The 22,991-nt window shown below is 42.6% G+C and overlaps 1 protein-coding gene across 1 annotated transcript; it reads right to left on the bottom strand.

Moving 5' to 3' along the window:
• Positions 1–928: 928 nt before the first annotated feature.
• On the bottom strand, positions 929–22,247 carry BFSP1 (beaded filament structural protein 1). The gene is made up of 8 exons (XM_032986962.2): positions 21,648–22,247; positions 14,165–14,225; positions 9,872–9,967; positions 8,925–9,017; positions 7,436–7,543; positions 5,538–5,758; positions 4,050–4,135; positions 929–2,287 (listed from the first exon to the last, which is right to left on the bottom strand). Exons 1-8 carry the CDS (start codon positions 22,016–22,018, stop codon positions 1,341–1,343), a joined length of 1,983 nt encoding a protein of 660 aa, XP_032842853.2. The 5' UTR covers positions 22,019–22,247; the 3' UTR covers positions 929–1,340.
• Between the last annotated feature and the right edge of the window lie 744 nt (positions 22,248–22,991).

Genomic DNA, 22,991 nt, shown 5'->3' with positions numbered 1-22,991 from the left:
GCTACACCTGCACTGGAATTCACTAATGAAAAAAAATCCAACACATCATTGAAGGAGGCTTGGGTGATGTGAGAAGGTAGTCCTGAAGCTCAGGGTCTTCAGCTCAAATGGTGTTAAGCCCCTTCCTTGGCAGCTGATGGCAGCAATCAGCCAGAAGGAAAAGCCATAACAATGCCAAAAGCTGAAACAAAAACTCTGAGAACTCAGATGGTAGAAGGAATGTATAGAGATTAACCTATTAAAGCATTTCAATATGTACATCACTTCACTGGGATTATTTTATTTGTATGCCTGAAGTCAAGATGAGGCCTAAATGATGCATCAGCTTTTTTTTTTTTTTTTTTTTTTTTTCCCTGAATCAAAGGTTTCTGGAAGCTGCAAGAGGTTATTGCAGAACTGTTGCTTTTTGCTTCCCCAGGCACAGGGACGTGGGAAGGCACTGCTTATTCCAGCAACCCTGTGGAGCTCCATGGGACTGCAGATGACTGGGCTGCAACAGGATCCCATGGCAGTATTAAATTCTGTAAAATGCTATGGTCCAAGGAAATACTTAAGAAAGTAGCAAAACACTATCTTTTGTCTTCAGTCTGTTCAAAAGCTTGTTGGCATTTGTAAATAGTTGTGTTGGTGAAGGACAAATAATGCCTTTAGTATCTTTATAAAGTTTATCCCCCGTTTTGGTGGAATTTCAAGTTTTAGTCTGAGAAGATATGCAGTAAGAGTTTATTTCAAATACAGAGAGTTTGTCTTTAGAGGCAAAGGAAAAGGTCTGCCAAGCTCACCTCTAAATACCAAATGAGAGAGGTTTGGAAAAGGTTATTTATCCAGTCCTTCCCCTGAAAAACCTCCTACATACCCAGTCAGTTGTTGTTTACTTGTACGGACCATCAGTCAGCGGTAAAGGCAACACAAACCCACAGTGGGTATCTTCTGTAGAAGGCAAAACTTTTATTAAATGAACCAGATTTCACAAGTTAACATTTTCAGCTGTCTGAGAGATGGGGAATCGTACGGCAGCGATAGGAGCAGTAGAAGAATACACACATTTGTCTTGGATACTGTGGAAAGCCAGGCAGTTCTGTAATAATAATTACTTTCAACATGTCCTAATCATGAAAATCAGTTGCATAGGATGTGCCTATTATTTGTTGCCCTGGAGTGCTCTAACGGTCATTGCGCCACAGATGAGCCTACATCAGACAGAACTGCCATCAAGGTATCAATCTGTTCCATACCAAACAGCAAAAATCTCACTACTGTATTATTCGGTCAGGAAAAAAAAGTCATTTAATAACTATGCCAGACAAGTTGACTATCAAGGGGGTGGGTGTGTGTGTCACTTAAGAGCTTTTGTCACCTGGTTTCTTCTTGCTTGTCTTCTCTATCATCGTCTCCACAATCATTGCTGTCTCTTCGTACGTCTGAATTCTGTCGTCTGAAAACTTCTCAATGGACTCCACCACCTCCACCTTCTCGTAGCTCATGGAGCCAGGCAAGCCCGCTTCCCTGAACAAAAGGCCCTGCTTATCTTCGCGGTCATACTCTGTCTCTCGAATGACTCCTGGTTCGGTTGGGGTTATCAGCCCAGGGGAAGGAACTGTCTCAGCATCAGAGATGTCTGGATACTTTATGGTTTGCTCAATTTTTCCTCTTGCTTTTTTGCCCCACTCAAGCATGTCTTCTTTCTCTTCTTCTTTCTGTTTATCTTGGAATTCAAACTCTTCCCTCCTTTCACAGATAGCCCCTTTCTCTTTTTCTGATGGTTCATCAGGTTCTGGTAGCTCCAGTATGGGCTCCACATCACCACCGTTCATCACTTTCCCATTACTGTTGGAAACTGTGATCCCCCCCACAGGTGGAATGGAGGGGGCCAAGATGCAAGGTTCTTCATAGCTTTCCTCCCCTGTTACCAGCACATAACGCCCTTTGGGATGGGCCTCAGGTTTAGGCTCTGGTCTCTTGTAGACTCTTATTTTCTCCCTCACAATGTTACACAATTTATTGAAGGCTTTACTTATCTGGGCTCCATCAGGTACGTCCTCTGGGCCCATTTCCTTTTCATCAAGTTCTAATCCTTCCTGCCCAGATTCACATGTGACTGTGCCTTCATGCCTGAACTCCAGCTGATCTTGGTCAAAACCTTCCAGAGTTCTTTCGTACATTCTTTCATGTGAGAGACCATCAGTTATGTCTTTAGATATCAGCTCCTTTTTCCTCGCAATTTTCTTTGTCAGAGCTTTTTGTCTGGGCTTTACACTGGCAATGTCTTGTATGGCCTGGGTGATATCTAGGGGAAAATCAAAATAAGGCAAACAACAAACAGTGCTGAACACAGTCTCTACAAATGCCAGAGCTGCCTCTCACACTAGCTGCTGCAGTTGGAGAGCTGAGTGCAGCAGAAAACGTGAGCACAGCTTCCACCAGCACATTGAACAGCCTCTTCTTTTGCATGGGCCCCCTTGGCCAAGTAGCCATTTTGCATCTGAGTTGGCCACTGCCACACACAATGTGAGGACAGGACACTGTACATGTAAGGGAGGCAGCTGCACAAAATGTTTACCTATCAGGCATGCATTAATGGTCAGCAGGAGCGTTCAGCACTGCAGCTGGGCTCATCAGCTTTCTCCCCAGCATCATGGCAGGGTTTGGCCCTGTTAACTAGACAAGAAACCTCATTTCCTAAGGCAGAGACTGAAGCCAAAGACAGAAGCATGGCCTGGCAGTAGGATTAGTGGAAATAGCTTGTCTGGCTTTTACAACTCCTGCTAGGGTTTAGGGAGGGGGAAAAAAAACAACCCAAAAGTCCTATTTAAGACTTTCTTGCTGAATGCAGTGTTGCTGGGTGAGTGGTCCAGGCCTGACAGGAAAGGTGAGTGCCATCACCAGCTTTTCTGGTGCATCGGAAGACAGGCTCACCAGGAGGATGCCTTGCCTCTGTGTCCCAGGGGGGCTAAGAGTGAGCCAGGCAGCCCTTCTCACAGAAGTTTTGGGTATGGGCAGATGCAGGGAGGTGTGTCAGGAGGGAGCAGCAAGCAGACAGCAGGCACAGAGCTAAGCAGCCCCCCAGCTAGCAGTGTGGTGCTGAGGAGCAATGTTTTGGCATCACCAGAACACTGATGTTGAGCTATAGGCCCAGGCAGGGGGAACCCCTGCCCATGGGCTGGTTTCTGATCTCCTGGCCAGTCAGTAGTCACAGACCCTGTGATAGCTCAGCAGCAGCACAGGCAGGCTACTGATTTCCGTGGCATGAACAGCTGGAGGAAAGGAGGCAGAGGTTGGTACTAGGAATTACAGGAACACAGGGACCGATGGATATTAATATGCTTCCCCCAAGGCAGCTGTTTTGTCCCATGTCACAGATAAAGTAATGCACATGAAATGCCCTGCTCGCCTTGCAAGTAGGGAGCAGAGGTGTAGCTGGAGACAGGCTGAATCTTCAGCAGGTATAAAACAATACTTTGCAAGACAGTAGTTATTTACAGCTGCTGAGGATTTGGCCTCAGGCATTATGGACCCATTTCATATAAAACTGCTATGGTTTACAGAACATTTAGAAAAATTACAGCTGCAGTCCAAAAATCCCCCTCATGTGACAGTTCATCTCTGTTCTCAGGGCAGTTTGTTGTTAGTAAAACCCCAGTGAGCCTTGGATTTAAGCTACGGTAACTCATCCTATATGTTAGTACCTATAGCACCTTTCCATAAAACAGCTCCCCTCTTATTTAAGAGACTAAAGCGTGGAACAACGAATCGTAAGTCAGCACAAAACCCCCAGCTCTTGCCATAGTTTCAGGTGCCTTTTGACTTTGCTCTATTATTTTGCCTAAGTAGTAAATTGAAGCAAAGAAACTCTTTTGCTTGTGGTTTTGGCCTTTGACAGCTTGTCCCAAAGCCCACTGAGGTAAGCTGAAATTGTTGCATTTACTTAGCAAGCCTGCGGTCAGGCTGTCATGGCTGGTGTTCATATGAAAGACAAATGGAAAAGCAGTTTATAATACAACGATGTTGCTCTTGACAAACACAGGAAGACATGTCACGGGCTTACTTACCTCTTCCCGGTGAAGCTTGAGGCTGGACAGGTCTATAGATCTGTGTGAAGAGCGTGACTGGTGTTCCTGCTATAGCAGAATTTAACCTGCCGGAGAAGACGTGCATTGCTCAGATCTCCCACCCTCATTCCACTATGAGCAAGTGAAACTGCACAAAATAAAGCGTGGCAGTTAAAGAAATGTATTTCTCTGTGGTGAGGAGTCAAAGAGCATGATGGGAGACTGTGTCTTGTCTGGGGAAAATCAAAACAGCTACAGCACCTTCACAGGAGTTAGATTGGCTTCCACCAGCAGGAAACCTGGGATGCTCCATTAGGTAAAGTACACCAGTAATTAAAACCCATAGCAACAGATTTGTAATTTAGCACAGGACTTTGAAAGGAAGGGAAGATTTTTGAGGTTCAAACAGTCAATCTACGCCTACCAGAAGTCAGCAAGAGCTGTACATGCTGGCCAGTAAAATATGAAATTTGGTGGCCTTTACAATGTTACTGGCATATACCTGACATCATAAGGCAAGAAGAAAACTGAGTGGTCTTCTTTGGAAAATATTTGAGGAGTCAGTGGTATTATGGGTTAAAAATTAAAACTGAGAGTCTGGCCTATATACAAACCAGTTACTATATCTGTGGCCTTTCCTGTCTGCTTTGCCAGAATTTGAGATAATATTTTGGCCTGTAGGGAGGATATACACCCTGTGTGGATATACAAGAGGTGCACATTTTGATTTCTGGCCTTGAGAATTACCCTAATCAGATACTCCTAATGAGAATGCAGTGTCCAAGATGAGATGCTGAATACTGATGTATATGAATATATCTGTTTCCCACCTATGAAACTTACTAATAGTGAGTGTCCTTCCCCTACACCTCCTGGACAACCCATAGCAGCCGTTTGGGTGCTCAGGGGTCTGACCCTGCTGCATCTGCCTGTGCAGGCAGCACCAGCACTGCTGTGCAGGCCCAGCTCTGTTCCTCATGTGAGGCTGATGGTCGACATTAGAGGGAGCCAGTGCTCCTCCGTAGGTTTAAACACAACCCAAATCCCTGCAAATTTCTTATATTCTACCCTTTTTTAGCCCTTGCCTGACAAATGGGTTTGATGTGAAGAGTGCTTTGCTTTACAGGACATTTGCCCTATCTGAGACCAACCTGCCTGTAACGCCCCAGGAATCTTCACTAACTCCTGGGCAGTAGACAGGGTGTTCAAATAGTTTTCATATGCTCTGAACCTCTGTGCACTGATGCCAGAACAGGATATAGAAAGGAGACTATAGGGAAAGAAGAAGCTCTAAATAGATCTGACCCTTTCTTTGGCAGATGCTTGACCAGATTTTGCATCTATTTAGTGTCATGTCCCAGATATCTACCAGTGAAAGGTGTGAAATGGCCATAGCTTTGAGTGGATCAAAGGCCCTTAAACATACATTTTTCAAAGGAGATAAATAGGCCACTGGCTCATTTTGAGAGTCCAGAAATGCAGCCTTACCGGCTGTCCTCGTTCTCAATGATACGTTTGTACCGTTCCAGCTCGTTCTCCAGGGACTGCTGGTAGATCACCAGCTGGCGGCAGTCAGTCGTGTACTTCTCCAAGGTTCTCTCAGCCTCCTCTATGCCTTTCCGAAGGTTTTCAATCTGCTCATTATAAAGCTGAATTTCATCGTCGTAACTCTCCTGAGTGTTTTTAATTGCTTGCTCCAGCATGGTTGTCTGGTAAACAAAATTGGTGGGTGAAAGAAGCAGCTCTAAAGCATTCAGCATGCCCACATTTCAAGGGTAATTAAAGGCAAGACATTTTATTATGATGTGTGAGGCCGCACTGTTGAAAAACAGTGGCAGTTTCACTGCATTAGTTTAGTTATTCAAAACTAATAACTCTCCCCTCCCTCTCCCCTTATCTATCCCAAGGCTCCTGTTCTACAGTAACCACAAGATTGGCATGAACCAGGGGAACAGCTGCGTGATGACCCCCTCCCCATGCACACATGGATGGCCTCGGCAGAGCAGGCAGTGTAGTGTCTTATGAGGAGAGCGAAAGTGCTTAACTGGCAAGATTTGCCTGGACAAAACCTGTTCTTCATTCTCTGTGGCATGCAGACCAAGCACTGAAGGTTAAGGAAGGATCTTTTTTTTTTTTTAATAAAAACTATCCTTTTGAATTTGCTTCCTTGACTTTTTTACTTTGGCAGTAAAAATAACTGCTGTGCAGTAAAGTTTCAACTCATCATTGGAAAGCAGATCAACCAGGAGGTGGCGATAAATGACTTGCAAAAATTAGGGGCAGGAGTTACAGATGAGATATTTCTGCTCTCACTTTCTTGTGCTATTTTCAGCTATTTATTATAGTTCCTTTATCACTTGGGGTTTTTTTTCCTTTTCAAACGGCTTTTAAAGAGATGAACTCACAGAAAGCTAATGGGGCAATAACCAACTAATGGATTATTTCTAGGCACCACAGGCAAGAATTTCAAAAACCTTTTAAAAGCCTAAATTTAGGAGCTAAGTCCCTTTGCATTAGATTGGTTATATTACAGTGTACGAGTGGACCAAAAGTTTCCACAGACCACTTTAGTGTTTAGTGCTCAAGAGGTGGAGTCGATAACCTCTTGGTAACAGCTATCAAGTCCAGAAACAGGAAAGCAAAGGAGCTTGTGGACACCAGATCCAATCTTCACCATCACAAGCAACCATGTCATTGACCTCCACTTGTAAAGTTAATTCATTCTTTTAATCTCAAGGCATGAGAATGAATGAATTAGTAAACTCTTTCTAAATGGGACATGAAGATTTGATTTTGAAAGCAGCACGATTAATTCCCCAAAGAGTGCCTCCCTCTGTCTGCTAGCAGCAGGCCGTTTTTCTCCCCTTTTTTCTATATTGATTCATTATCTCATTTATCACTATATTGATTCTTGTCCTTCCCAGGGTACATGTGTCCTTTACACCAGAGCATCAGACATGAGAAAGAGCCCAAGGAAAAATGTGGGGGTAGCGCTGTCCCTGAGTGCCCTAGTGAAAGAAGTTATGCACAAGAAGTTAAGAGCTGCTGCCATGGCTGTCTGGAGGAGACCACAATCCCACCTAAAGGTGTTTTATGCCAGTGTATCACTCCCCTCACCCCGAATGGATAACCTGAGGCATGGAGGAAGCTGTATTGGGGGACATAAGGTAGTCATTCTCTACCCTATCCACTAAGAAACATTCAACTGCATGGAAGTAGACCTGCCATGGGCAATTATCCAGGTCTGGTTTCTATTCACTGCAGCCTTTAGCTGCTTCTCCATCTCCTGCTGCCCTCATCCCTGCACTGCACTCTCACTTGGTGACCATAAAAACAGCAGAGTTCGTGAGCATCTTGGCTGTGTTTATAAGTAGTGGTGGCAATACCTCTGTCTGCAGTTTATATTTCTGTGCCTGGAGCTGGCAGAGGATGCTCTTGTATTCCTCCAGCTGGCTCTGCAGGACAGGGATCCTCCTCTCTGCTATCAGTTTTTCCTAAATGGAAGAAAACAATGTGTGTACAGGAAAGTATGTTTCACTCTTTTAAAAAGAGCTAAAAGAAATTCCGCTACTGGAAATAAACTGTAAAGAAAAAAAACAAAAACAAAAACAAAAAAACCCACAAAAACAAAACAAACAAACCAAAAAAAACCAACAAAACCAAACCAGAAAATGACAAAAAACAAATAAAAAGATGGGTCTTAAACCTCAAGTAAACCCCTGAGGCATGGCTTTAAGAATAAAAGATGTCAGATGGCAGGACTGTAGAAGTCCAGCTTATGCTGAAATCAGACCCTGTATATAACAGATACAGCTGTCCATATCTTCATCCTACTAATAAACATTCTTGGCATAGCCACGCATGTTGGTGGGAAACACCAAGTTTTCATCTAGTCTGTAGCAATTTATTTGATTTTAAAATTTTCATCATGTTTCACCAATTCAGGACAAGATTTACTTTCCCTGTAAATACTCATATATCCTCCTAGCTCCTCCTCAGACAGGAAGCACAACTACTTCAACTATGTCCTAGTTTCAGCTGAGATAGAGCTAATTTATTTTTTTCCTTTATTAGTAGCTAGAATAGTGCTGTGTTTTGGATTCAGTATGGGATTTTATATGAGAAGAATGTTGGTAACGTACTGATGACTTCAATTTTGCTAAGAAATCTTCCCATACCCTGCTACTGTGCAGGTGCACAAGAAGCTGGGGGGGGGAGCATGGCCAGAGCACCAGCCCCAAACTGGACAATGAAACATTCCACATCATACAACATCATGCTCAGTATATAGGTAAGGGTTGATTGGGGAGCTCACTCTGGATTCTGGGGTTCATGGTTTCAGAATTCTCTCTTCTCTGGGATCGCTAGCCAGGAACGGTCTGGGCATTGGTCAGTGAGTGGTAAGCAATCACACTGCACATTACTTGTTTGTATTTTCTATTATTACTATTATTATTATAATTAATACTTTAATTTAATTTTATTTCAATTATTAAATTGGTTTTATCTCAACTTAGGAGTCTCCTTACCCCTCCAACTCTCTCTCCCCCATTCTCTGGGGGTGAGGGAGGGTGAGTGGCTGCGTGGTGCTTGGCTGCCAGCAGGGTTTAAATTAGGACAAACTGCCTTTGAACTAGCCATTTTTGGGGGCTAATACATAAGCTGGCGTGCACCTGACTAACGTAATCTTCTCCTGATCAATTCAGTTTTCCAAAGCTATAGTTAATTTTTCTCTCACATTCAGTATTCAATTCATGCGTAATGCGATTTTCATCTAACCTTGGAGCGGGAGTTAGAGCATCTGGGATGTTTTAGGAGTAAATGCAGTCTCCTTCTTACTTACAGCAGCATGTATTTACCAACACCAATACTTACCTCACATATGCCAGTGGTTATAGGGGACACACGAGGAGTTGTCTGGATGATCTGTTGCAAAACATTAACATAGGTCTGGATTTCCATAAGGTTCTGTGGTGAAGTAAAAAATGTTTTCATCAGAAAATGCCATAGCAAGATACTCCCTTCAACGTGCTCCACTTCTGGGGCTTATTCCTAGGTATTTCCTTCTTTCAGCATATAAAAGTTCAGTTCATGTTCAGACTTGGTTTTGGAATGTGGTTTTAGACCTGATTTTGAGTGCATGTGTGCTAACAGTTTCAACATGCTGAGGGTACATTACAGGCATAAGTGACAAGATAGTTCATAGCTTTAATTAAAGATTCTGTGATTTCTGATTTCACAGGAGATTTTGAAAATGAGAACCACAAATACTTTTAGACATGGCCCAAAACAGTGAGCCTCTTCTTTCAAAAGCAGCGAAGATGGGACAATGGCCTGATCCCAAGCCTCACAGTTCTCCCAGGAAGGAGGAGGGGGCTGCATGTGTTAAAGTCAGCTGCAGCATAATTGTACAGCCAGACACAGGCTTATGTCTGCTGATAAACTGGAATGCTCTGGCCCAGAAAACCGAGTATCCCCCTCTCACAAAAGCAGTAACATCTTAGCATGAAATACAAGACAGCTTGACCAGCATGTTGGGTTGAAGTATGAAAACAGGTCAAAAAATTCAAGACATTGCTACAGCTATAGGCATTGGACTCTGAGGGAGTCAATTTGGATGGTTGCAGTCATCCAGTTGTTGGGCTTGACCTCCACACTGCAGCTGTTGTGCCTTCTGAATATATATAGTGCTGTATTTACCCACCAGAACACAAATGGGATTTGTTTTAATCTGCCACTGGAATAGATCATGGAGAAGGGCAAGGCTTCACATGTGTCTCTAGAAGGAAGAGCTAAAGAAGATGGCAAATTCAGCCAGTTACCTTCTTGTATCTGTCCTTTGTGGCATTAATGTCATCCTGCAGGAACTGGGACTCAATCTGCAGCTCCAGGTTGCACAGCAGTGCTTCATCAGCTTCCTGCAATGCAGAGACATGTGGCACAGTCAGTACGTATGGCTAGAGTACTGAAAACACAGCAGCCCCTTAGCCATAATGTGGGTTGTTGTACATGCGTAGCAGCCTGCGTGTAGAATTAAAGTCTACTGGGAGAAACAAAAGTATTATGAAACCAACAAACAACAGACACCTTATTCATTGTGTTCTCCCACTGTACAGACTGATTTTCTGCACAAATATAATTTATGATACAGTTTGGCAGTGGCACTGTCAAAATATGTTTACCATATGCTTTCTGAATGCTGGGACCCAAGTAATAGACGTTATGAAATATCAGTCCTTGACGCTAAAAGCTTGCAATGGTACATGAATATTAAACAGATGTCATCAACAAAGGCATTGATTTCTCTAGTGTTTATGACAGGACCTGAGGTATCCTGATTCCTTTTTAGTATCGTCAGTAAAGAAGCTCTTATCAAAAAACCCAGGATATTCCAAAGGATTTTGACTCATTTTGGTGTGTTCTCAAATATCACAAATGTTTGACAGTTTTGAGCCATTTCTGGAAATAAAAATGAGCAAGTCCAGAAAAAAATCACCTTGCTGCAGAAGTTTCTAATACATTGGGATTTGTAAGGACAAAAGTTCATAATGTCTAGTTAATTCAGAGGACAAGGCATTTGACTAGAAATCATGATCTCAGAGTACATAGGTATGAGTGACACTGGTATTTAAATCCAGTGAAATCTCAATTTCTGTAAAAAAGGACTAATTTATATTTTTCCTATGTTATGTTATTTAATATAAACCCTTGAAAATAGAATAATTTCCATGGAACTTGACAACTTATTTTACAAATCTATAATTGTGAAGGGAAGAGTCTTATTTTTCCACTTAACACATGCCTTCTTGGTTAAGTTTATCACTAATACTGTAAAATATCACTTCTGAGAAAGTACCTTTTCAACTGAATCTTCCTTGCAACTATACAAAACTTGTAAGTTCTTCTGCCAATTTGCAGTTTGCCTCAAGAAAGTCTTGATTTCTGCATTTAACTCAATGTGTAAAAAGAAAACAAAAATTAAAGGTGTTCCTTTAAAATTAGCTATGTGCCATTACTTGCTGTAAAAATGCCTCAGTGAGTGGATCACGAGTTGCAAATAAACCACTGGAATATATGAGTGCAACACATCACTGGTAGAAGGGGATTTTTCTTTCTGCATGTGCACAGCACGCGCTATTCCAAAAATGTGTAGATGTTAGCTGTCTCATTATGCGGCTGAGCGTCCCAGACAGAGACCTCTCCAGCAGTCTCTCTGTTTTGTGAGACAGTGGCTGATTCAGACACATCCAGACCAGCACATTTAGAGCTGGTCATCAGGAATGCCCTCTGCTTTTCTGCACTCCTCTGCCTCCCTATTGAGAGGAAGATCAGTAGGACAATGGCCATGTTGGGAGGCTTGGGGGGGAGCCAGAAAAAAGCCCCCAGGCCCCTAGATAATACTGATAAGCAAATATTTCTGCACGTAATAGGCAAAAGCCTCTGTTGGCTTTCCACATGTTCCTTCAAAGGGGAAAAATACTTTTGCCTTTATTCCCTGCTTTCACATAGACTAGCTTTATTGATGGTGCCATGTATGAGAGCAGTGCCTACACATTTTCTTCTGAACTTTGCAGTTTTTACTCTTCACTCAACTTCTTAAAAACCTTTCTGCTTTAGGTGCTGATTCTAGAAAGTTGATCCATGTGCTGAAGCATCATTTTCATTTACCATGGGAGAGAAATCCCTTCAAGCTCTCCAGAACTAGTGTTTGCTGAGTTTCCAAATCAATTCTTCATCTGTCAGAAAAGGCATGAGCTTACATCTGCACACACAGGTTTCAGGCTATGCCTTGGACACTGTACAGAAAACCAGTGATGGTCTTTCCATCATTTGTTGCCCAAATACAAGGAGCTGCTGCAACGGGGGCACCCAGGGGCAGCCCAAACACAGCCCGAGATAAAAACACCCCCCACAGCTCAAGATCTTGTCAGCTGTGCTTGGGGTTGTCAAATTCATTCACTTTTCTTTAGCCACAGTTTGGCTGAGAAGAACCATGAAGGTGGACCCACCAGTTCCAGCTACGCCTTATGAAATATTGGCCTCCACAGATATTTTTTAAGAACTTGCAGGATGTCCAAGAACCTTGCTAGCACACTGTAAAACAGCACTGCTGCAGGATATCTAGAGATCATTGGAGACAGAAATGCTAAAACTCACTTATTTTTTTTAATATAAAACATGCATATCATTGATATGACTGCTTAAGCAGAACAGCTCCTGTTATTTGTAGTGGGGAAATAAAAAAAAATCTCTATTTAATCCACCCATAATTGTTTCCCAATATAGATGAAGGATAAACTGTGAAAAATAGAACTAGGAAAAGACACAATATAACTTTCTTCACTCAGATGAAAGCTAGTAGCAAGACAGGATGAATCAGGCTTTCTCAGTTTCACAGACCTCGTTTGGAAGCTTCCTAAATATGTCAGTTAATTTTTATCTTTTCTCAGCCACTGTATCATTATTATTATTATTATTATTATTATTATTATTATTATTATTATTATTATTATTATTATCATTATTATTATTGTTATTGTTATTGTTATTGTTATTGTTATTGTTATTGTTGTTGCTGTTGCTGTTGTTGTTGTTGTTGCTATTGTTGCTATTGTTGTTATTACTATTACTATTATTATTCCTATGGTATTAGTTTAGGAAAGTATAGCTCAATATAAATATTCCTCGTGTTTCACTGTGAAAGGAACAAATCAGGGGGTTTTGTGACTTCTATTTTATTTGGAAAACTAATGAGAAGCTGAGGCTGAGGGTTTGTCTTGGGAAGGTCTAACCATATCCTGCAAGGAACTGAGGAGTTGTGAGACACACCAGACTTCAAGACTTGGACACAATCAGCATTTTCTCATGCCACAACATCAGTACTAAATATACTTTAATACAGTAGCTGTATTAAAAAAAAAAGGAGAAGGAGGTTCAGCTCTGGGGCCCCAACATCAGAAGGACACGGACCTGCTCAAGTGAAGTGGAGCCAGAGGAGGCCACGAAGATGCTGGGGGGGCTGGAGCAGCTCCTCTGTGAGGCCAGGCTGAGAGAGTTGGGGGGGTTCAGCCTGGGGAAGAGAAGGCTCTGGGGAGACCTTCAAGCGGCCTCCCAGGGCTTAAAGGGGGGACAGGGAAGAGGGGGAGGGACTCTGGATCAGGGGGTGGGGATGGGATGAGGGGTAACGGTTTTAAACTGAAAGAGGGTGGATTTATATTAGATAGAAGGAAGAAATTCTTCCCTGTGAGGGAGGTGAGGCGCTGGCCCAGGGTGCCCAGAGCAGCTGTGGGTGCCCCCTCCCTGGAAGGGTTCAAGGCCAGGTTGGATGGGGCTGGGAGCACTCTGGGCTGGGGGAAGGGGGCCCTGCCCGGGGCAGGGGGTGGCACTGGGGGGCCTTTAAGGTCCCTTCCAACCTAAACCAATCTGTGATTCTAAGATTCTATAAGGTATTTAGCAATAAACATGTTTTCTCAGGTCATATTTCAGACTCTCAGATATGTGTGTTGGCTGCACGGTATGACTAAAAAAAGGGCTTTTCCTACCTCTGTGTGTAGACTCTAATTTGCTCAGAGAGAAACTGTCTTCTGTGTTAAAAAAAAAAAAAAGAGTGTTAAATGAGTTGAAAAGAGTTATTAAATGCACCTAAACACATGCCAGATCTTCAGTAAGGGTGAATTTGCAAAATTCACATTGGATGTGGAAGAAGTAACATGCATGTCAACTCCAGGTCCCAAAATGAATGCAGGAGCCAATTGCTGATGCTCTAAAGGGACTGTTATGCAGTAGATCCTCCTAGTCCTTGGTCTTACTGAAAAATTAATGAAGTCCCAAGCACAGCTGAGGCTGTGGGGTGCAGATGACATGTACTGCATGACCAAAGTCAGCAGGACTGTACAGAGCAGGGCACTACATGGTGCATACACACACCCTGTGGCTCAGCCATTCAGGAGGGGGATGGAGGGGAAGGAGAACTTTCTATCGATGCATAATGACAATAAATGTCTTGCTCTGACACTTGATCTTCCCACTGTTTCTTCAAAGCAGCTTTCTGTAGTAAATGAAACCAAAGGAAAAAAATTATAAAGACCTTCCCTTTTCCATTTTTCCAGGCTTACCTTATTAAGGCGTTCAAGGGTTTCTTTTAGCCTCTGCTGATATTCACGTTCATTTCTATATCTGCAAGTGGAACAAAGGAGATGAAGTTCAATGGTTCATCCTTCTGCAAATGACATTTTCATCTGCACTATTATGGACAATATATGCTTCACACTTAAGTAGAATATGAATCTTGAAAGGGCCCAGAAGGTTTATTTATGTATTAACATTATCATTTTTTTTGGTCCCAGATATTCTGACAGTAATTCCAGAATTAACTAACTTCTTGTCCTCAACTTATGTCGCAGAAGACAATGATGCCACACATTTGCTACCACTTTTTCACAGAAAGCCCAAGAATAGATAATTTACAATAAAAGTATATTCGATTGTCATTGTACTACAGTGACAGCCATCTCAGTTGTTACTGAGTATTTGCTACATTGGCACAGTAGCATTTAATTACATTGTACTTGGTTCTCTGTCCTACCTGATGTTTTCCAATGAGCATTTTCATGACACACATTAAGCACAAAGGTTGCAATTTCACATATTGACTGTGGATGAATAATGTTGTATTAGGATGCTTTGATGGATCAAACTTTATGTCGTCTTTAATAGTAATTCATATTTTTGCTTGGTCAAAATCCGATGTGAGTCTTGGTAAGGACAGCATTTAGCCAAGTATTGTTAGGCATTTATAAAATGTCCACAAATGCATAATGTGCATATTCCTGTACTGAGCAAACAATGGATATATTGTGTTTATATATGATTTGAGGAAATGGCACATGTTCTTTAAGAATTAGGGCTCTGTATTTGTATATTAGATAGAATTATTTTCCATAAAATCCTTTTAGCTGCAGACTACAAAACTTCCTAATTGCTGATTATTGATTATTCCTTTCCTTAAATAAACTATATATAAAATGTTTATTAGGAAATATGGTTTATCTACCCATTAAACAAAAAAAAAAAAAAACAAAACAAAACAAAACAAAAAAAACACAGCCAGAAGCATGTTATAGTACAAGGCAATGAGACTGTCATCAGTACTGAACATGTGACTTATCAAACTCTATCTGCTGACAGTGCCAAAGCACATAAATACTGTCTATTCATGTTTATCCCTTTGCTTTCCCTAAAATAATAGATATACAGATATATTAAAAGCTCTCACTTTCTTACTTTCTACAAGAAATTCTCATGGTGGAGATAAGTCAACTCTGATGGTGAATGCCCTTCATTTTCAGTACAAGCAATGGATATCAACACAAGCATGAACTGGCTGAAATTCAGAAGTGAACATAAGCCCTTGTCTGTCTTCTGAAATCATCGATTCAGCCCAGATATACTGGTGGCATCTAAGGGACTTGCTCCAGTCAACAGGGAACTGGTCAGTTCCGAGACTGAACAGATCAGGGATCAAGTTATAATGGTCAATATTGCTTCCTTCTTTTTATCTCCTGAAGGATGAACAGCCAATGTTATTCTCATCTCTTTCAACATGTCTTGAAAAGCTGAAGGGATAGGGTAACTCATGAACTGAGCAGGACCAAAAAGGAAGAACTCAGCAGAACAAAGAAATGGAGTCAACTTGGTGCTCTGGTTTCCCAATATTCCCCTCTTCTGGAATCCCGTAATATTAGCAGGGTTGTTCACCAGTCTGTTTTCAATTTTTACCATGAACAGCAAAGAAATAAGTGAAAATGATGAGGTTTTATTTCTTTATCACTCCTTCAAATGGCTGGGCCTCCTCAGCTGAAGTGCTGTTTTCTGACAAAAATAAAACAATGTCTTTTTGTCAAAATGTAATAACACAGGGTTGATTTCCAAGGATACAACTAAGACTGTTCAGAAACAAAACCAAGACTGTCTTTGTTTCTGTTATTAAGCAGCTCACCTCCAATCATTTTTCTATCTATCTTATAAAATTTTCCTGTGCAGTTGACAATAAGCACTTTGTTAACTTAGATACTTTCAACAACTGAGCAAGAATGAAGCAGATTGCGGCAGCTTGTGAAAATCAAATATACAGCTATAATAGAAGTCTAGATTTACACTCCTAGTAATATACAATCATCCAATAGGGTCAGGGTCTAAACCTTAGCCCTAACATCATTCAGACCTGCTGAAATCTGCCTAGTTGTTGGTTCCTCACTCAAAAATTCTCTCAATGACTGCAATATTCAGCTATATTTCCCTTCATTCTCAAATAACTGAAATACCTGCTGTGTCACACAGCCATAAATCCACGTGGCAGCCTTTAGAGAGTTAGTATTGTGTGATTATCCTTTGAAGAAGGATTGCTTTTAAGTGATGTTCAATCTACTCCAGAAGCTCAGAGCAAAAGGGCTAAGGACCACTTAAAAATGCTTCAGAGACCTCATGATGCCTCTGTGCCTGCTGAAATGTATCTATGTAAGTGCAATGGCTGGCAAATTGCAGCCCTGTTATGCTTCAAAACAGATTTCAATGTTCAAGTAATTAGCTGGACACACTGAAAAGTAATCAAGCTTTTCTTAGATGATTGCTGGTCAGCCTTTCCTGGACCTTAAGAGCCAGGTTCATCTGCTTCATTTTAAAAGAACCCAAACCTCAGGTAGTCAAGTAGCTTTAGGAATCCAATAAAACTTTTTGGACTGCTTAGAAAAAAAGCGATATTAATTGTTTTTTGCATAGTGGAAAAGAAACAGAAAACAGAGTGGAGGGTGCTGCCAGAATCAAACAAAGGCAGATAAGAGCTGTAAAGGTCCCCATCACCTTACCTCTCACAGGTTAGCAGTTCTCTGTTGAGGCACTAGCAGATTTACAGGTATTCATTAAGCCCCTTGAGCCCCACTGCAGTTCAGGGCACTGACCCTGTGAGAGCATCGGGCACGCAGGAGGGAAGCCCATCACTGGGCTGGTTTCTCCTCCTGGGTAGCACAGCTCCAGCAGCACTGTAAATCTCTTTGCCCATCCCCAGCTGACAGACAGGCTGTGCTTGCTCTTAAAAGATGGGGCCAGAGCAAGGCCCTTTTTTTTTTCAAACTCTGCCTCTACTGCGGTGGAAGGGCTAGCTGCCCTCCAGCGAAAAAACAGTCACAATACATCCTCACAATGTTCAGTGGTCAGATATTCAATTTGGTGTCAAGTACATGTCTTTAATAGAAAGAGAAACGCTGCCTCTCTGTTGACCCTTACAATGAACTCTTCCAGCAATATATGAAGCCTCCTAGCTTGCTGACAGCTGAGGTTAAACTTTTCTCCTACTTTTCTCCTTTTCACTTTCCCTGAGGCACTTCACTGGCCTTTTCCTGATAGAGACAGCAGTAATTTGGGTGACAAAGAGAAGACAAACTGCAAATGCTGGTCTTACGAGGATGGTGGACAGGCCAATAATGCTTATGTTTTATACCCTGAAAGCTAGGATGAACCCTATGAGGGCTGCACTCTGCTGATTTATGAACAGATTGTTACCTGCGTTATCATGCTATCGAGCAGCTGACAGCCACAGGGCCAGATTTCAGCAGTCTGAGGAGGGGGTGGAGGACAGGCAGGACCTCCTCACCTGCAGCTGCAGCAGGACAAAGCTCTCCCTATCACCAGAGAAGCAGCAGCAGTGCACAGACAACCGCTCCCGCAGACAGGGCTTGAAGACAGCTTTGCTGATGGAGTCCCTACTACTCCCCACATCCCAGTTATCATGTTTTTCTACTTGTTTTTGTTTTCTCTCACAGGTCTTGGGTCTCCAGTGGCCCTAAAGCGTGTCAGCTCATCAGAGCATCACTATGCGGCACAGCTTGGAGAACACAGTGCCAATTGCCATGTCTAGTGACATCAGGGAATCATACTCTATGCAAACCCCACAAGCTTAGCAGTGAATGAATTTTAAATGAAACAATCGATTAGCAAGACTTTTAATTTCTGAAGTTAATTAATCCTGTTCAGTCAAGGGCACTAAAATCTGGGTGTCAGCATCTTTCCTAATATCATGGAGAGAGAAATACAGTCCTTTCCCACAGCCAGATACAACACTGCTGTAACAATGATGCTCAATAAAATTAGCATAATTAGTCTTTTTATGAGATGCATCCAAACAATTCCTAGCTATGCTTTCTTTGCAACTTCAAGAGAAAGAATTCTCCACTGGTACAGAGTTTGAATTATTCATGTTAACGTGAAAAGCTATGAATGTGACTACAGACAATTTAAAAATAAATTTTAATGTAAGATCTACTTTACAATGGTTCACGCACATTCAATTGTACAGACCCAGTAGATCCAGGCCCTACTGCTTAAATGTAGCTTTAAAAGGTCTATCTATATAAACATAGCTTTAAAAGGTTTACTTACAGATATAAATCTGTTTCCTAACTTGTGAATGTGAGTAGAAGAATGGGTTGCAAAAGCTAAAATTCTTTGTATTAGTGAAGGACACAGGCATTTGTCAATTAATTGCTACACAATGCTCCACTCTAAGAGAGTTTGTTAATCCTAGTGTGCCAAGATAGATGTTTTCTGTTTCAAAATGCAGCAAGAAACTCACACTGCCGGCTGAGTGCAGACCCAGGGAGGAGAGCAGGTCTTCAGCACAGGAATGCTTCTGGTTTCAGTAGCATGGCAAGGCTCTAACACAGCACAGAAGATTATTCCTCCCATATTTTGTTTAGAATCCTTTATTTACAAGTTTAAGTAGCTGAAAAGGCTGAAAAGGATGGCTTTGAGTGAGAAACAGGGTGAGAAGGCAGAGTACACAGTGTCAGAGCACTGGCCTTGTTTCAATGCCTGCAACTCCAAACCCAACCAATTTTCTTCAGACTCTGAAGAAAATTTCCTGTATGTCTTCAGGTCAAATTCAGCAGCTCCCAAGAGAAAAAAATAAACTCAAAATTCACATCTTGATGGAAACTGTAGGCAATTTGGTTAAAAAGCAGCCATCACCTTTCCATTGTAATAGCCTTATGTATCTTTAATTTTTAAATTGCAACATTGTTGGCTTGGATATAGTAAAAGTTTCCTTTTTACTTTTGTTTAGGGCTGATGAGTGAACATCCCAGAACCAGCTACCATTCATTTTTCCTAAATCCTCACTAACTACCCCTGTAACAGGTCCTAAATCTCACTTTTAAACAGCGCAGCCCCCTTCTCCAGGTGTTCCCCCCACCCACCCCCACCCCTCCGCCACCTCCAGGATTTTCAATGTCCTATGTTATTCCCCACCTATTTACAGCCTGCATAAAGCAACTGCAATAAAAAGTAAGTTATCTTTGTGTCAGATTGCTAATCCTGCTGCTGGGGAACTATACAGTCAGTTAATCCACAAACTGCTCACGTGGATGCAGGAATCCATTAAAAGGTAACCAGGACAACCTAATTTTTTCTGGCCAGGTTTTTCTAATTTTTTTTTTGACAGTTTTTTCTTGCAAGTTGTTGAAATCAAAAAGGGAGGTGTGTCTTTCACTGCACTGACTCTTCCCCTGCCGGAAATACTCCACACAGAGATAATGCATTTTTGCCCAGCTATATCATAGCACTGTATGTTTCCATACATTTTGCATATATTTTTAACCAATATGCAGCTGGACATTTAAGTATCTAGTTTAGTCAAAATCTTATGCACACCCCATGATAAAAGTGGATGAACAAGTATCAGAGGCAACAGCTAAATTGTAGCACTGGCTCATAGCTGAATTTCCTGCTCATAAATATTGGAATGCAAAACTGCCTAATCAGGTGCTTATTACTCACTGGCACTGAGTCAGGGCATCATGGACACCTGACCATTTCGAGCATTAGGTCTCAGTGCATCCCGATGGGCTATTCTCTGCTGTCAGATGAGAAAGAGAGAGAAGGGCTTGGCATTTTTATAGCTCTGCTGCAGCTCACAGCCCCTGTGGGTTGTTTGCATGACAGCCCACTGAATTGGGTTGGAGACATTATTTTTAAATTTTTTTTTTAACAATGGCTCATTTTCTTGATTCAAATCTCAGGCTGGCCCCAGGAATAGCTGTGGCAGCACGGCAGATGAGGCAGCATGCGCCAAGGAGTGTGCAGGGCTGGGGAGGATAGGGTGAGGGTGCATTAGGACTGTATGGCTGCTGATAGTGATACATCATCAGACCATGGCCTAAAGACACAGATGGCCTCAACGTCAGAAATCGTGCATCTGTTTTCTGGCTCTTTCCAGTTGAAGAAAGATCAGAGACAGAAAAGGAAAACATTATCAGTCTTACACTTACTAGTCCAGAAGAGGGGAAAATCGGTAGAGGATCAGATGGAAAAAATCACATAATTTGGGCAATGTCAGACAGAAAGTCTGTGATGGAGACAAGGGATGAAGTCTTAAGGGACTCACATTTCTGCAACAGCAGGACAGTGCTCCAGACAATTCACCTTCTGACTTATTGAAAATGTTTCTGGTGAATGTGGTGAGCATTGCCTGGGAGTGGCTGCATTTCTACCAAGACTGCATTTGTTGAAAACATTTCATTTTTTTTCCTTCCCATCACTGCCAGTGAGAAGTGCTTCTAAGCTAAAGCATGTTATATGGAGTTTACCCCTCACCCTTTGGTGGGGAAGAGGATGAAAAGTTCCTCTTCAGCCTCCATCCTGCTGCCAAATTTTCCTGGGTGAACTAGCCAGGTAGATGTTTACAGGGAAAGAAACCTGACGCATAAGTAACAGGAAGCCAAGTCCTTTCTCTCCTGTGAGCAGTCCTTTTGTGAGCAACACTCACCAAGCCTTGTTGTGTAATTAATTAAGCACCATGACCAACATCGCCTGTTGTGGAAGGGAAGGGACCACTCATGTCTGGAGGCACTCATATGCCTCAGCCCCCAAGGCTCCTGCTCTTTGATTTATGGTGCCACTGAGGTTAAAGAGACATGAAGTTAGGGAAAACCTGTTCCTACAGCTATTGCTTTAGTAGCATGAGATGGAAATAACAGGATGAAAGGAAGAAGAGAAGGGCAATTAAGAAAATTTCACATACCAGGAAAATAATTATTTACTTTCTTTTAATCTCCCATCCATAGTGGCTGGCACAGACTGGCCCAGGCACCTCATAATGCCTTTAAATAAGAGTTTCTCAGAGATGCCTCACACATTTCTGGAGATGTCTGGGGTTGTGAAACTGTGCTGCTCAGACACAACACGTGCTTTGAGCTGTCTGTTTTGTAGTTGGGTTATTCCTTCTTTGCAGCTCAGAGCACAATCTTCTTAAAACTAATGAGCAACAACAACTGACGTGTGCCATGGCGAGGACCTGCTGCCGTGGAAGAAAGAGGGCAATTTCCCCTCTAGTAGCAGTGAAACCACAAAATGCAGATCTGGAGCTCCCGAAATCATGGCACCTTGCTTTTCACCATGGGCTTACATGCCATGCTAAACTACAATCTGATACACGCGGAGAGGCACCACCCGTGCACAAGAGGCAGGCAGTGACACCAAGCCCACCCTTAATACAAAGATTAACTATGGGAACAATACCAACTATCTTCCTCAGTTCACAAGCCTTACTTGTTGCGGTACTCATCGAATGTGCGCTGGGAGTCCTTCTCTTCCCGCTCCAGCTTGGCTCGGTCGGACGCCAGCTCCCGCATTCTCTGGCGGTTGAACTCGATCTGCCCAGCGAAGGCTTCATCCAAGCCCACCAGCTCATCCATGCGCTGGAAGGTCTCTAGTTGCTTGCGCAGGATGGCGTTGCGCTGCTCCAGCACACGTGCCCGGTTGATGTAGCTGGTGAAGCGCTCACTGAATTCCTGCAGGTTTTCCAGGCCCCGGGCTTGGGCCAAACTGTCAAATTCGGGGGAGCCTTGCAGCTCATCATAGGCGTCTGACCGCTCGTATTTCTCCTTGCGTACTTCGCGGAGGAAGCTGCTCCTGTACATGGCTTCTGGTGGGCTGTGTGGTGCCGGGGTCCCCTCTTGCGTGCCTGCCTGTCTCTCCAGTTTGGATCTGAATTATGTCTGGGGGGTTTGGGGAGGAAGAACTGAACATAATCACCCCCCCAGATGATTAGGACTTGTCTCCAGGGTGGTTTGTGGCACTAAAGGCATCATCTGCAGCAGTGAACTAAATAAATCCCAATGGCCCCGCCTTAGGGCCGCCTGTCCATGCGTCAGCAATTCAGAGGAGCAGTGGGTATGCGGGCGGGGGCAAGGGGCTTTTCTTTTCAAGTGTTGCAATTGTGTATGGACAGAATAAAAGAGAGCAATGTCCAGCTTTCGCTCGGTGGATTAAAGCGTTATCCACAAACAACAAAACGAGTGCTTTGCTGTTTCAGAGGCTGAGATCAAAGCCTTTCGTGGCTGTGCTAGGGGAAGAGCTTTGTCCCATGGTGTTGTCCCTAGGGCTGTGTGCAGAGGCCTTCTGCTGAGCCAGGATTTCGATGTGAGTGGATGGCATAGCTTGATTTTTGTTATTTGACAGTTTTGCAATCATTTAGGTTGATGGGACGGTGTATACAAGTCAATGTGACTCCTGTTCCAAGTACAAGATTTGGCCATTTGGCACTTACTTCATGCTGCTTCATGTCAGCCTTGTCTGCAGGTTATTTATACCTGGCATGAGAGGCATCAAAGCAGCAGTGGTACTAAAAGCCCAGTGCTTAACAAGGTCCTGTTGGGAAGCCAGTGTCCTTGGGGATAGCTAAGTGCTATGTCCTCTTGTAACTTGGTGGACATACCATATTATCCCATGGGGAGCCATCATTCCACTGTGGGTGGGCTCCCACTGTGAAAATAGGTCAACAGAAGATCGTGTTAGGCTGTGCTCTTTAGAGAGCTGGGTGCGATATAAGGAATAGGATTAAATAAAACAATATCATTAATTTTCTGTATCAAACATTAACAAAATAAAAAT

This window comes from Tyto alba, unplaced genomic scaffold (genome assembly GCF_018691265.1).
Source record: "Tyto alba isolate M040663 unplaced genomic scaffold, T.alba_DEE_v4.0 Super-Scaffold_22, whole genome shotgun sequence".
NCBI classification, from domain to species: Eukaryota; Metazoa; Chordata; class Aves; order Strigiformes; family Tytonidae; genus Tyto; species Tyto alba.
Note: the sequence above shows the minus strand (reverse complement) of the source record. Positions and strands in the feature narration are given on the sequence as shown.

Excerpts from the sequence above, each read along its gene's own strand:
- BFSP1 (XM_032986962.2), bottom strand. The coding sequence starts at position 22,018 with ATGTACAGGAGCAGCTTCCTCCGCGAAGTACGCAAGGAGAAATACGAG. Across the intron at positions 14,226-21,647 it reads TTCGATGAGTACCGCAACAA|ATATAGAAATGAACGTGAAT; the intron begins GTAAGGCTTGTG and ends TTCCACTTGCAG. Across the intron at positions 4,136-5,537 it reads ATTGAGAACGAGGACAGCCG|GTTAAATTCTGCTATAGCAG; the intron begins GTAAGGCTGCAT and ends CTTCTCCGGCAG.